Source organism: Salvelinus alpinus, chromosome 6 (assembly GCF_045679555.1).
Source record: "Salvelinus alpinus chromosome 6, SLU_Salpinus.1, whole genome shotgun sequence".
Lineage (NCBI taxonomy): Eukaryota > Metazoa > Chordata > Actinopteri > Salmoniformes > Salmonidae > Salvelinus > Salvelinus alpinus.
The window spans coordinates 59926634-59942251 of record NC_092091.1 but is presented as its reverse complement, the minus strand read 5'-3'; the positions used below and the strand labels follow the sequence as shown (position 1 = coordinate 59942251).

At 46.6% G+C, this 15618-nt stretch overlaps 1 protein-coding gene across 3 annotated transcripts in view; it reads right to left on the bottom strand.

Annotated features, from left to right (window-relative positions):
* Positions 1-15618, bottom strand: part of LOC139579024 (sorbin and SH3 domain-containing protein 2-like) — a 104235-nt gene that overhangs the window by 34259 nt on the left and 54358 nt on the right. The window contains exons 3-10 of one of the 3 annotated variants that reach the window (XM_071407235.1): positions 13832-13887; positions 12031-12120; positions 6628-6654; positions 6302-6423; positions 4939-5625; positions 2899-3028; positions 1352-1509; positions 59-125 (exon numbers count right to left, since the gene is read on the bottom strand). In XM_071407235.1, coding sequence (XP_071263336.1) covers positions 59-125; positions 1352-1509; positions 2899-3028; positions 4939-5625; positions 6302-6423; positions 6628-6654; positions 12031-12120; positions 13832-13841 — 1291 coding nt within the window. In that variant the 5' untranslated portion in view covers positions 13842-13887. Of the gene's footprint in view, positions 1-58; positions 126-1351; positions 1513-2898; positions 3029-4099; positions 4535-4938; positions 5626-6301; positions 6424-6627; positions 6655-12030; positions 12121-13831; positions 13888-15618 lie in introns of all 3 variants that reach the window. The other 2 variants (XM_071407237.1, XM_071407236.1) reach the window with 2 other exon arrangements.

Below are 15618 nucleotides of genomic sequence, written 5' to 3'. Positions count from 1 at the left end.
CAGTATGGTACACTGTACACTGTACAATCTCCTCCAGTCTACTGTACATCCACCCCACCTGCTTTGTGAACCATGTGGATCTGCTTGAACATGGTCTTGTACCAGTCCTTCGGCCTATCCACCGTCTGTGGGGAGAGAGAAAACAATCAGAAATCAATGTAGGCTACGGACAGACGGACAGATAGGCAGGCAGACAGACGGGCGGGCCATCGATGGATGGATAGATGGACGGACAGGACACGTGCAAAGAAAAGTCTGTGTGCATAGCCACGTGTTTTTGTTTGTCACGCACACGCACTCCCACACACTCAGTCATCTGTCATCGGCTGACAGGGGAAGTTCATTTCTTGGCCAGTCGATAACATTGACCGCCACTGCGACCTGACTAGGCAGAAAAGTGTCTGTTTTGAGTCCAGAGTGTGTGTGCGTATGTGTGTGTGTGTGTGTTTGACCAGACGTACCCAGATGGCCCAAGCCTGGCTACACCCCCGCTAATACCATGGTTACCAGCGAGGGGCCAGAAACTTTTTCCGCACAGCGCATCTGTCTCTCTCTCTGCCTCTCTGCCCTTCTCCATGCTCTTCACAATAGAGCGAGGACTAGTGTCTGAAGTACTGTTATTGACGGCTGAGATACATACACACTTGGATGTGGGTACACACACACACACACACACACACACACACACACACACACACACACACACACACACACACACACACACACACACACACACACACACACACACACACACACACACACACAGAGACAGAGAGAAAGGCTGCTCATTGCCCTGTAGTACAATAACGAGGACTTTGACTAAGTCCCTAATTATAGCTAGCGGACATAAAAAAGGTAAGGAGAGAGAAAGGGCTCTGAATAAGGGGTCTAAAGCTGCTGACATCTCAAAAGCATTCCTCCCATTGGGCCCTGCTCACATATCAGACAGCAGACAGGGATAGTCAGGGCCAGAGGTACTCCACATTCCCCAAGGAAAAACACAACGGTGAGTCATGAAACTCCACAACACACATTGGGTGCATCCCAAACGGTCCCCTGGTCCCTACATAGTGCACTACTTTTGGCCAAGCTACATAGGGTTCCGGTCAAAAGTGGTGCACTATAAAGGGAATCGGGTGCCGTGTGGAACAGAGCCACTGTCAACGACCACCAGATATGGAATATAGGCTTACTGCTCTGTAGCGAAATTCATCCTACTTAAAGTGATACAGAGCTTTTAAGCCTTCTTAAAATGTCTTCTTAAAGTATGTCTCGAAAGAGTTTGTTTTGTTGCACTTGTCTTGTCGTCTGTTTGCCTGCGTGTGTATGACTGCGCGGGCCCTCGCCTCACCGTGCGAATGGCGATTGGGATGCCCGTGTCATCCACGGGGCCGATGCCCTCGTAGTGGGGCGCCTTGATGACCGACACCCTCTTCTCCTCCTCTGAAAAGCGGGCGATGGGCACCGTGCTGCTCACGCTGGTGTGGCCCGACGTCACCGACTCGGAACCTTCTTTATGGTGTGTGTGTGTGTGTGTGTGTGTGTGTGTGTGTGTGTGTGTGTGTGTGTGTGTGTGTGTGTGTGTGTGTGTAGTGTAGTGTAGTATGTGGAAGGGGAGAGAAGAGAAGGAAAAAAGGGATGAATAAAGGGATGGAGGAAGGAAGAGAGGACAGTGAACTGATGTGAGTTATTTGGATGGGCTGGCCCAGAAAACACACAAACGTACACGCTCTCCTTATAGTCTCCATTTCATACAGACGCAGTCACACGCACACAAACAAATGTACGAAACAGCAGCCCCTCACCACACACACACTCTTATCCACAATGTTGGTTCGCCAAGCACTTCAGAGTAGTGGGGAAACAGTTTATTAGAGATATCCACTGAGTATACCAAACATTAAGAACACCTTCCTAATATTGAGTTGCGCAGCCCCCCCCCCCCCCCCCCCATTTTGACATCAGAACAGCCTCAATTCGTCAAGGAATGAACTCAGCGAGGTGTCGAAAGCGTTCCACAGGGATGCTGGCCCATGTTGACTCCACTGCTTCCCACAGTTGTGTCAAATTGGCAGGATGTCCTTTGGGTGGTGGGACCATTCTTGATACACAAGAAACTGTTGAGCGTGAAAACCCCAATTGTCTCAAGGCTTTAAAAAAAATCCTTCTTTAACCAGTCTCTTCCCCTTCATCTACGCTGATTGAAGTGTCATCAACAAGGGATCATAGCTTTCACCTGTGTCAGTGTCATGGAAAGAGGTGTTCCTAATGCTCTGTACACTCAGTGTGTATACAGTATGTCCAGTATATCATAGTAAATGTAGGGCTGTGCAACGCTGATGCGAGTTATGCGCCGATAGGCATATTCCCACTGCCCAGGTCCACTTTGTCAGCCATTCATTTTCCACTGTGCTCCCCTATCGATTAGGTCCCGTCTGCCTCTAATGGGTGTAAATACATCATATCCTGCAAACCTCAATAGTCCCGTTACATCAACTAACTAGACAAGTGCATTAAAGAGCCATTATCTCTGGGCGGTAGTAATAGTGAGGGGGATCAACATCAGAACAAAGTCAAAGTATGGGTTGAAGTAAATCACCACAGTGGCGTGACGACGCGTACATTCACAGACATCTGAATACCGGTAATCAATTGGCGTACTTTGTGTGGAGGCGTACATTGTGGTTCAGGATCGTTCTTAGCGTAAGAGTTCTTGGTTATGTAGTGGTTGATAGATTTTTTTTGTTGTCAAGCCTTATTCTGTGCTCATTATTTTGTTAAAGGTAGACTCAGCAATATGGCATTGTGGTTCATAGCAGAGCAAATGCCTGCTTACACAAGTCAACAAAAATTCTAAAATCAGCCCAGGCTGACAAAGGTCGGGATCCCCGCTCTCACCTGCGCTCCGACTCTGCATGTGAACCCCCCCTGGGCTGAACGAGGCGGGGAGAGGGGGGTAGGCCGGGGGTGAGGAGGGCCTCTGGGGGTGGGGCGCACTTCCATTCATAGCCACTTGAATAGCTTGGCCCTGGAGGGGAGAGAGAGTGAGAGAAAAAGAGAGAGCGATGGGGAGATGAAGAGTGAGAGAAAAAGAGGGAGAGAAGAGAAGGACAGACAGACAGACAGACAGACAGACAGACAGACAGACAGACAGACAGACAGACAGACAGACAGACAGACAGACAGACAGACAGACAGAGACACAGACAGACAGACAGACAGAGACACAGACAGACAGACAGACAGACAGACAGAGACACACAGACAGACAGACAGAGACAGACAGACAGACAGACAGACAGACAGACAGACATCAGAACCAGAGGGTAAACGTCTATAGCTGTCAAAACTGATGAGACAGACACCCACATAAATGTTATCAGCTGGTTAAGAATCAAAGACTCGCTACTAAGAACCGCTGAGTCTGTAATAAGAACAGGCTACCAGTAAGACTGAAATGACTATACGAGTAGATTTTAAGGATCAAAGTGAAATAGGTCAATCTGATTGTTAGGAGAGGAGTGCAACAGACAGTACTGGAAAATTGTGCTGCGTCAGAGAACACATAACAGGTTAGTTCAAAGGAAGTAGTTGAGTAGCTGGAAATGAACAAACATGGGCTTACTTCAAAACAGGGATGTCCTTATTGGTTAGAAACGACACAGTGCAAAACACAGAAGACTGTGTCACATCACTGTCACATTGAAAGACCAACAGTCAAAACTCCCACAGTGATTTAACAGACATAGGAAAGAAGTTGTTGTACCTAAGAGTTAATGACAGTTGGACAAATCCTCACATTATGGTACGTGAGAAACACACACAAAAGACACGTTACATAAGTGGGATCACGGTGCACAAAGACGTTGTTAGACTAAACCATCAGAAGAGTGCGAAGGGAGATGTTATGACAGTGGGACAAGGGGGTAGGGCATACAAGAGCGCCTCACTCAAGACGGGTGAGTGGATTAGTTGGAGGAGCTTGTAAACACTGGAATGTCTGGATGGGTAACAGGTTTGGGGGTTGGGGGGGGGGACTCAAGCTTCCTTGGTGTAGCCAGTAGTTAGCGACGTTGTGGGGGTGGAGGGGGATAGTTACGTTAGTGGCAGCAGCGGCGGAGGTTAGCGGCGGCGCCTCGTCGTTGCCCGTGGTGGACGGGGAGGTCGACGTGTGGCTGAGGGTGGGCGAGGGTGTGGGAGACACGCCGGGGGAGTCTAGGCTGCAGATCTGGAGCTCCTCCAGGAGGCCTGCCGTGGAGGATGAGTATTGGCTGAGCGCTGACACTGTCACTGGGGAGAGCGAGGGTGACATGCCCCCCATACTAACCACGCTAAAGCTAACCCCGCCGGCTATGCCAATTTTGTCCATTCGGTCCCCCCCACCGCGCTCCAAGGTGGCGTATGGGGATGGGGCGTACGGGGTGGGCGACAGGGCTTTGAAGCCCGCCAGGTAGTCCAGTGAGTCGGCGCTTTGGCGGTTGTAAGGTGAGCGCCGGGCTCTGTGGTCGGGGAAGCAGGGGTGAGGAGGTGAGCCCTGGTAGGATGGAAGGGGGTTATGGAGGAGGAAGAAACGGAGGGTGAGAGAGTTTAAACTGATGCGGCTGTGCATGGTTGGGTGGTCCAAACAGGACAGGAAGTGACACTGTGTGACAGGAAACAATGTGGTGTTTTGTCACACTGCATTATAGTGGGCAGACTGTTGTTACCTTCACTGTGGGGTAAGAGATTGGATTAGTGCAATCACGGTGTTTGAAGATATCGGACACTGAACAAAACACACTGTGCTTCTAAATCTGGCCCTCCCCCTGACAAACGCACAAGCACACGCACACAGTCCCGGTTAGTCTGGTTGGTTGGTTGTGCCTGACAAACCACAGTGGTGCTGTTGAAGAATAACTGACGGAGGTTGATTAGGAAACTGGAACTCAGTTATAGTACCACCACATTCGCTGCGGACGGTAGAGGTGGAACTGGAGGTGGGGCCTTCACCTTCCTGCCCTCCCCAGGGTCAGAAGCTGGGGCTGGGGCCTTGGGCTCCAGGGTAGGAGCCTTGGAGCCCGGTGGTTTGGGGTTCCGCGGGGCCATCTGGACGGAGAGGGAGGCTGTGTGCTGGCTTTGGGGGCAGATGGAGGAGTCTCTACGGGGGGGAAGGTTAGGGGGAGGAAGGGAGGTGGTGAGAGTCTCAGGCTGGGGGATGGGTTGGTGGGAGGGGGGATCAGGGATGGTGACGGGGGTGAGTCTGAGGGAGGACACCTTGCGCTCTGCAGCCTGAAGCTGGGTGGTGGTGGAGGAAGTAGCAGTGGAGGCTTTGACCTTGCTGGTGTCATAGGGGGTGGGGCTGGCGAGGGGAGACTGAGGGTTTGTTTGTGGGGGCTGGGGTTTGGGTTCGGGTTCAGATTGGGGTTGAGGTGCAGAAGTGGTGGTAGTACTCTGATGGTGGGAGTAAGAAGACCTGCTCTTGACTGTGTACGACTCTTTGAGGATGGCCTTCTCGTTGGAGAGGGCTAGCATCCCGGGTCCGAGGGTCTCGGCTAGGAGGGAGCTGTAGGAGGGGGGGATAGCACCTGTGGCGGGGGAGGGGTAGCTCTCTCTCCTAGGGGGCGGGAGGGGGACCTGATTGACAGCCTGCGCAGCCAATTAGAATCAGAGAAAACAGCAAACAAACATTGTTTATCAATGGAATGATTGAAATAAATATATGAGACAGACAAAATCCAGACCTAAGTATAATACAAGAACAATAAACCCTTGACCGGAATATATTCATTTTTTCCCTCTCTGTTGTAAACATTTTATGAGGTTGTGGTGCGATTTATTTTCCACTTTGAAGCCAACGTCATAAAAATGTGGCCTGGAATCAAATAAAGATCATTTTAGAAGATTGAAGAGATGTGTGGAGCAGACTGCTTCCTTGCTGCGTTTATTATCTTCCTCAAATGACGCATAAACACCGAACACACACTCCTCTGGAGGATAAAAGGAATCTTTGATTAGTCTCTTTACAGCCGCTGGAAAACAACATATCAACTTGAATCAACAGAAAAACTTCACGGGAAATGATCTGGAGGCACTGGTGGTGAAGGAATGAAGGAATAACACTGTAGGATTTATTCACATTATAAACTCCCTGATAAAGCAGGATTCATACTGCTTTAATACTACGGATTCAACAATGATAGCTTTGCCACCGAAATCAATCAGTGTGGTGTGAATACTCTGGTTAAACTGATTAAGCACATTAAAAAGCTGTATAGGGATTCAACAAGGCACAGTATGTGTGTGCGCGCGCATGTGTATTCACCTGTGTGGGGGACTTTTTGTCTTGCAGGTTGGGCCTGACGCTGCGGAAGCCCTTGGCAGCCAGGGAAGAACTGACGTCGTCGCCGTTCCTCAGGCCGTCGGTGCTACGCGACCTCCAAGCATCTGGAATACACACACACACACACACACACACACACAATTACAGGTCACAGTCACATCTCATAATACAATTATAGGTGACAGGCCTTACATAACAACTAGACCCCTTGACGCCAACACACGGTGTATCCCTTTTCACAGCTAACAGTCCAAGATAAATTGGATATGAGAATTGTGTCAAGACGTACTACATTGAACGGTAGTTACCTGAATCTGATGAGTGAGACTCACTCCCTGTGAGGAGAAAATAAACACACATTAACATGTGACTTTTGGTATGCATGATCGTCAACAATATGCAGCAAAAGAGACATTTGAATGGTGGGTTCAGTAGTTTGAATACATATCCAAATGAATGCGACAGACTGCTGAAAGAGGGTGAGAGGAACATTTAGGGAAGGAAAAAGGGACAACTCAATGATACATAGAAGGGATACAGTTAATATAGAGTGTTGTCAGAGGCATGTCTGTTCTACACAATCGATTTCTATCAGAATGTTCCCCAAGGTTGTGTTCTACACAATCTATTCTCATCTCAACGTTGTGCCCTTCTGAACGCAGCCCTTACAAAAGCCAATGGAGCCGAGACACAAAGCCGGGACATTATGACCCAGGGTACGCGAGAGAGATAGAAACCAGGGTCGTGCTCATTCAGCACCAAACGCAACACATCAGAGTGAAAGGGGGAGGTACCACCTGAATATTCCCAATAAGAAATGCTTGTTTTCCGTGGCAAAACGTTTTGCCACGCTGTGCCCTATTGAACATGACCCTGTGTTACCGTCCACATATCCCAACTGCTATTAACTCGATTGTCACTCAAGGGGATCAGTGTCAAATAGAAGACTTGATTATAAATCTATTATTAGAGGTAAGAGGACATATAGCAGCTAACCAGCTAGAGACACTCAACGAGGCCCAAAACAAAGTAACACGGGCTAACTGACAAACAGTTATAGCTACCAAATAAATATTTGCAGTTGCTAAATGTAATTTATCAGATAACACCAGACTGACTATGTAGCCATAGCCAAGCTGCATACTGACACATGATAGTATATGATGTGGTTCTATCTTCTAGCACAACGGACTAAACTAATTACCACTGGAATAGATCAAATATGTGGAACTGGGGCCGCTCGATGAAAGGCAAAGGAAACACTACTCTAGAAGACGGGAGAGGTTTGTTGTCGGGGGGGGGGGGGGGCCTACTGAACACAGACATACAGTACATCAGCCTAACTAATGTGTCTATTTCAAACCCTATAGGTTTGACTATGGTTGGCTTCGGAGAGAGCAGCAGAGTGGGAACTGATGACAGAGAAGCCAACACAAAGCCAGAAAAGAAAAGGAATCTCCCGACCAGTCAGAATACAAAGTCTTTAGAGGCTTGGCTAAGTTAGCTCTCTCCTACTTATTAAACTGATATCAGAAATACATTAAAAAGGGGATGAGACAGTCGGGGTCGGGGAGATGAAGTGTGTGTGTGTGTGTGTGTGTGTGTGTGTGTGTGTGTGTGTGTGTGCCTGTGTGTGTGTTGCGAGAGTGTTTCTCTGTGCATGAGTGTTTGTGTGTGCACGCCCCTGTGTCTGTGTCTGTGTGTGTGTTTGTGTGTGCACGCCCCTGTGTCTGTGTGTGTGTGTGTGTGTGTGTGTGTGTGTGTGTGTGTGTGCGTGTGTGTGTGTGTGTGTGTGTGTGTGTAGCCGGAACGAGCGTTGAAAATTTCATGAGGTGCGGAGGGTGTTTTGATATCCCTGGCCAGGCTTAATAGCTCTCGCCCGCTGCACGCCATCACCCAGGGAATTCTGGGTATCCGGAGATATTCGGCGTTGAGACAGGATATGTCGTTAATAGCTGATGCCGCCGTGTGCGAAGCCGTCGCTGCCTTGCATTGTAATTTCGGGGGAAATGTCTTTCACTATGTTACCCATGAGCCACGGGGGGGAGTGGTCCATTACTTTTCACGGCAGGGAAATGAACACGCTAAAGTCTCCTCTCATGTGGTTTCACCCCCTATGGAGCGCTAGCTGGGTTCCTAAGACAAACAGCCTGAGGCAGGCCGCACTTCAATCTGTCAACTTGTTCTATACAGCAGATTTGAGGTAGAAGTTGTGCTTAAACACAGACCTAGGATCAGATTATCGTACATCTCAATCCTGGTTTTAGTCATAGGGGATGGCATAATATCTGATCCTGTATCAGTGATTAGTGCACCAGACTAGGGTTTGTCAAATAGGTTTGGCCTCGGGACAAATTCTTTTCTGAGCTAATAGTCGGTGGGCCAGAACATAATTAGCATATAATATTAGCACAGTTAATTGGCCTACACTACAAATTGAACAACATTTTTAACACGTCTGATTAGTACATAATACATTCGTTTTGGGTTTTGGGTGGCCTGCTCAGAGGAATACAGCACAAAAATAAAGAAACTTGCATTTTATGTGCTAACAATGACTACACCTGCAAGTCCTCATTTTTCTTCCATGAACGCAATATAGAGTCACGATAGGCACCGGCATTCACATAAGTCAATCGAGGACTGCCTGCGCATCAAAATTACATCCATCTCACCCGACATCCAGAAGATTGCGTCCGAAGGGGAAATTAAACTTTTCCCATTGAGTAGGTAACTTAGTAGCCTATATAACTGTATTTAGTAAATACTAACATTATTGATATTTAAGTCTCAAGCTGACAGTATTTTATGTTTGTTCTGTCGTTACAGGAGCAGGCTATCCTGATAGACATTCAGACACAGACAGCACCTTTCTTTTCTTTAAATTATTGTTTTGTGTAGGATGCTACATTTTTGGTCAGTTGCCATTGTAAGTAGGCCTAATAAAAAAAATCCCATCCCACTTGTATTGGGCCATATTTTCTTTTCTTGTGAAAGATGTTAGCCTCACAACTGGCTGAGGTAGGCCAAGTTATTTTATTTAGGCCTAGGCTCTGAAGAAATAGACTCCAATTATGCCCTCTTGTTGTTTGTAAATTAAAATGAAGATTTTTGTTGAAATCAATTACTCGACTGGTGTAGTTCTTCTCCATCTGTTGCTGTGCAAAACTTGCATAACAAGTTAGCTATATTTTCAGCACCAGGCACTGTTCACTTCCTATTGATTGCGCTGCGGTTGCAGCTTTACGTTTCAGCACCACAAAATGGTCCGCTGCCTGCTTTATTAGTTGACTGTCTTCTTCAATCTCTCTCCTCATGATTTAAGTTAAATGTAACTATTGCATTATGTAGGTAGCATAAATTATATTTGTGGCCAAATAATATTGCTGGCAGGCAAGATTTGGCCCGCGTGCCACCAGTTGGGGAACCCTGATGTAGACTGTACAATACAAGCAATATTTGTGTTTGATGTCAGTCTATGAATTAATAAACACACAAAATCCCTGTCGGTTTCTCACTAGATCCAAGCTCAGAGCCGAAATGATAAGAGTGAGTCGGGGTTGCTATGGTTTCGAGCCACCACAGTACCATTTTTAGCGGTCACGCCCAACCGTGTACACTGCACACATCCGCTGCAAAGCACGTTGGGAATTCCCTCTTGACTCAAACAGAGCCCAGTCTTACCCAATCACAGCAAAGCTCTGAGAAACTGACATGAGGAAAAGAAAGTGATACTGAGTGATAGCAGAGGAAAAAGGAGACGGAACGGAGTGACAGATAGTGAGAAGGATGCTGGTCCCGGAGGGTGATAAACGACGGCTGTCACAGGGAGTCAGACAAGTGAAAGCAACAGGAAGTGAATGATGTCAAGGCGGTGGAAGGGATGAGGTGGACATTTGAACAAAGGGGCCATTTTATGTCTTGATAGATCATGAAACCCCACCAAGTGCCATTAAATAAAATGGTATGGTGTCTTAACAAAATTAACAACTGTTACAGTAATTTACTCAATTACAGTGCTTTCGGAAAGTATTCAGACACCTTGACTTTTTCCACATTTTGTTACGTTACAGCCTTATTCTAAAATGGATTAAGTCGTTTTTTTCCTTCATCAATCTACACACAATACCCCATAATGACATCACAGTACCCCATAATGACATCACAATACCCCATAATGACAAAGCGAAAACATGTTTATAGAAATGTTTGCAAATGTATTAAAAACTGAAATATCACATTTACATAAGTATTCAGACCCTTTACTTCGTTGAAGCACCTTTGGCAGCTATTACAGCCTCGAGTCTTCTTGGGTATGACGCTACAAGCTTGACACACCTGTATTTGGGGAGTTCCTCCCATTCTTCTCTGCAGATCCTCTCAGGCTCTGTCAGGTTGGATGAGGAGCGTCGCTGCATCAGCTATTTTCAGGTCTCTCCAGAGATGTTTGATCAGGTTCAAGTCCGGGCTATGGCTCGGCCACTCGACATTCAGAGACTTGTCCCGAAGCCACTCCTGTATTGTCTTGGCTGTGTGGTTAGGGTCAGTTTCCTGTTGGAAGGTGAACCTTCGCCCCAGTCGGAGGTCCTGAGCGCTCTGGAACAGGTTTTCATCAAGGATCTCTCTGTACTTTGCTCCGTTCATCTTTCTCTTGATCCTGACTAGTCTCCCAGTCCCAGCCACTGAAAAACATCCCCACAGCATGATGCTGCCACCACCATGCTTCACCGTAGGGATGGTGCCAGGTTTCCTCCAGACATGACACTTGGCGTTCAGGCCAAAGAGCTCAATCTTGGTTTCATCTGACCAGAGAATCTCGTTTTCCATGGTCAGAGTCCTTTAGGTGCCTTTTGGCAAACTCCAAGTGGGCTGTCATGTGTCTTTTACTGAGAACACACATCTACCATAAAGGCCTGATTGGTGGAGTGCTGCAGATATGGTTGTCCTTCTGGAAGGTTCCACAGAGGAATTCCAGAGCTCTTTCAGAGTGACCATCAGATTCTTGGTCACCTCCCTAACCAAGGCCCTTCTCCCCCAATTGCAGTTTGGCTGGGTGGCCAGCTCAATGAAGAGTCTTGGTGGTTCCAAACGTTTTCCATTTAAGAATGGTAGAGGCCACTGTGTTCTTGGGGACCTTCAATGCTGCAGAAATGTTTTGGTACCCTTCCCCAGATCTGTGCCTCGACACACTCCTGTCTCGGAGCTCTAAGGACAATTCCATCAACCTCATGGCTTGGGTTTTTGCTCTGACATGCACTGTCAACTGTGGGACCTTATATAGACAGGTGTGTGCCTTTCTAAATCATGTCCAATAAATTGAATTTACCACAGGTGGACTCCAATAAAGTTGTAGAAACATTTCAAGGATGATCAATGGAAACAGGACGCACCGCATTGTTTTTATACATTTCCAAAAATATGATTTCATTATGAGGTATTGTGTGTAGATTGATGAGAAAAATGGTATAATTAATACATTTTAGAATACGGCTGTAACGTAAGAAAATGTGGAAAAAGTCAAGAGGTCTGAATACTTTCCGAACGCACCGCACGTCTTATTTCCGTATAGTCAAAAGTTGCATTGCTCGACTTTGTTAGCATGTCCTTCACTTCCCCCCTTCAACATCAGTGTGACTCAATGGTACAGTAGCCTGTACAGGCCTGTGTATGCGTGGTAGGCATAAGGGTTGTGTTCTTGTGTGTGTGTGTACCTGTAGCCAGATTGGGGACGCTCTGGACCCGCTTCATGTGGGAGAGGGTGAGTACCAAGGCAGCGCTGCTGCGAGCGCGTCCTCCACTATCTGGGAGAGCACAGCCAGCAGCCACGGCAGCAGAAGCAGCACACACACACATGCACGCACACACACACACGCCAAAGCCCACAGGAAAGAGGCAAAGCACATGCATTACAATGGCTCCATTCTCATAAGCAGTGGGGACGGGAGGAGGACAGCTCATATCAAGATGGATGGAGGGAGTCAACTGTACTGACAAACATCATAGTAACCTATAGTTACCCCGGCAATGTAGACTAAGCAATATGATACCGTCATACCCAGTGGGGCAACTGTCTGCTATGTTGTGGTTGGTCTGTCAGCAGGAAGTTGCCCAATGTGATGTCATATCGTTGACTCTACCTTTAAAACCGACACGTTTGTCTGTTTATGTGTCCACGCTCTTAGGTTGTCAATACCGAACATAACCAAAACTATAAACAAGACTCTAGAACAATCATCGGCAAAAACCTATCTTAAACGATTTTTTGTTTTGTTTACATTCTGGTTGAGTCAGGCATGCAGTAAAACACACAGCAATTCAAAGTCCCCCTTCCTGCTTCATATGAACTGTGACCTCAGCGCAGCTTGACGTTCATGCTTGCGTGGTCATCGACGTAGGAGTAACGACACGCTGTTCATTTCTCCAAGAGGCCACAGAATCCCTCCGCATGCAAAAGGTTTCAGCACACCCTGCCATTACGAAGGTAAGGGAATCAAAAAGGAATCCCCACAACAGGGCAATGTTCCGTAGGCAAACACTGTGGAACGTTCCGTGACTCAGTAACCCGTGATGTAAACATTTACCAAAGCTGGGGCAAAACTCTGATTGCAATGTCATGGAAACGTAATGAGAGCATATGCCTGGTGGACTTGATAAGAGCATTCTAGATTGTGCGGAGGCTATTGGCACCTCGATAGATCTTGTGCTGGAAACAATTACCATAGCAGGAACAAATCAAGACTTTCATTTGGCAGAGTAACAGAGGGCGTGGGAGTGTAATAACGCTAAGTGAATGATTAGTCATCATAGCTACTGTAGTGAAATACTCTATACATTTTGGGATGCGGGCCAAGTTTAAGACGGAGCTTTGGAGGCCGATTTATGAATGAGAGGAATTAAGTGGGTGTATAAGACCATAAAGCAATTCAATATGTGTAATGCCTCTATGATTCTACATTATAGAGCAGGGGAGGCCATCCCTCCTCCTATATAGCTTTGCGGGGAGGCTTTTGCTTCAACCCTATTGTAACACAAGGTCCTGTGAGCAGCTGATTGGTTGGGTTTGTTACAGCGGGGTTGGAGCGAAACCCTGCAGGAGAGTAGCTCTCCAGGAAGAAAGTGTACTCCCTTTCTATATAATGTTGAATTGATCAAGCGCGGAATCGCCCGTCTTTCACAAGATGTCCATCCTCCAACAGCTCTAAAAACCTTCAAACAGATCATTTGTTATTTTTTGCGAAACAAGAGGAGGAGCTGTTGCGAACTTACTTCAATCTGAATCTTCAAATCAAATGAGTTGGTTGAAATAAAAAAAACGATGAATTAAATGTTAAGTTTTGCTTAGCTATGCAACTCCGGCAGCAAGCAATATTCAACAGCTGGCAAAAATAAAAAATGGATATGGATGGTCAAAATGATTCAGATCAGACACAGCGCAATGTCTCGAGTTCAACATCCTAGTGTGTGTGTGTGTGTACATGTGTTGCGTAGTGTTTAAAGAGGCATGTCATATACCTGTATTCATGTTGAAGAGCTCTCCTAACAGTTCTACCGTAGCTGGGTACACTTTCCTGGAATAAAGGAAATCAGAGATAGAGGTTAGATTATTACCCACTGTAATGCCCTCAGAGAAACAGAAATCCTACTTCTCTTTCACATTACCTGGTGCAAGTCAGTGTGACATGCCATGTCAACTGCCAATGTGTATTTGTGAAATGGACATTGGGAATAACAAATCAATTCCATCAGGAATAACTTGAGAATCTACTCAAACGCTAATGTCTTTAAGGGGGAGATTGTTATTACCAAAAGCAGTGCGGTTCTAAAAATAGACAATTTCCTCAAATAGTTCCAACATTCATTCCTTCCATTGACGTTATGGCAGCAGTTTTAGTCCAGGCTCAATAGGGCTTGTAGACTAAAATGAACATTACATTTTGTGTTTGTGTTTGTCTTGACTTCTGAATCAGGTGGACACCAGTCCAGTCATACCGTAGCTAGGGAAGCAGTATCTTTCAGAATTTTTGAAATTATATATATTCTTTTACTCTGTTTTCTCCCCAATTTCGTGGTATCCAATACAGTCTTGTCTCATCGCTGCAACTCCCATACGGACTCGGGAGAGGCGAAGGTCGAGAGCCGCGCGTCCTCCGAAACACAACCCAACCAAGCCGCACTGCTTCTTGACACAATGCCCACTTAACCCGGAAGCCAGCCGCACCAATGTGTCGTGTCGGAGGAAACACCGTACACTGCACTGCGCCCGGCCCGCCACAGGAGTCGCTAGTGTGAGATGGGACAAGGACATCCCTGCCGACCAAGCCCTCTCCTAACCCGGACGACGCTGGGCCAATTGTGCGCCGCCTCATTGGGTCTCCCGGTCACGGTCAGCTACGACAGAGCCTAGACTCGAACCCAAAATCTCTAGTGGCACAGCTAGCACTGTGATGCAGTGCCTTAGACCACTGCGCCACTCGGGAGGCCCTATCAGTATCTTTATAGAGTAGCTCCTGCATTCGAGTATCACAAGTAGGTAGTCGTGGAATGTGAAATGCTTTAATATATAATTGTGTGAGGAAACCCCCTTGAGTTCTGTAGCTCATTTCCCAGGGGGACCTAACAAGAAACAAATATATACAATTTATTGTTGTAACAAAATAAAAATCCAGGAATTTCAGCGACTATGTGGATGATATGAATATTATACATGGAAAACTGAATTAATTCATTCATCTATAAATATTGTATAATATTATAAGCTAAACATAGACCATCACACAAAAGACCAGACAAAAAAATATATACTTCCTGCTTCACTGAGCACAAGGGCTCTGTCACAAGTTAGATCCACAGATACATAACTAGTTATGACAGAGTGCCAAACAGAGGGACGGGCAGAAACAAACTGGTTCACTTCATGGAGCATTGAGCTGATCAAAATCAATTAGTGTACCTCAGATCCGACACGTCTTTATGTATCCTCCCTGCCTCGCTGTTGACTGGAAACAAAGCTAACCTTACGTTTGATGAGGCCATTTCCAACTTACAACAATAGGGTAGGTATCTTCCGCAGAAAATCCCTGGCAGATGGAGCCAAATATCACCTTTGTATGACAGATATTCCCTTTGAGGAACATATAAACGGATAAGGAGACACTCAATGTCCATGCTGTCATACTGGCATAACATCCTGATAAGGGACTGATAAATGGTACAGGCCGACAGTACAGCTACTTAACTGTACTGTATGTACCCGTACCAAACACACACTGTGGCGGCCCCTCCCTGCTCTGTCTACTGGG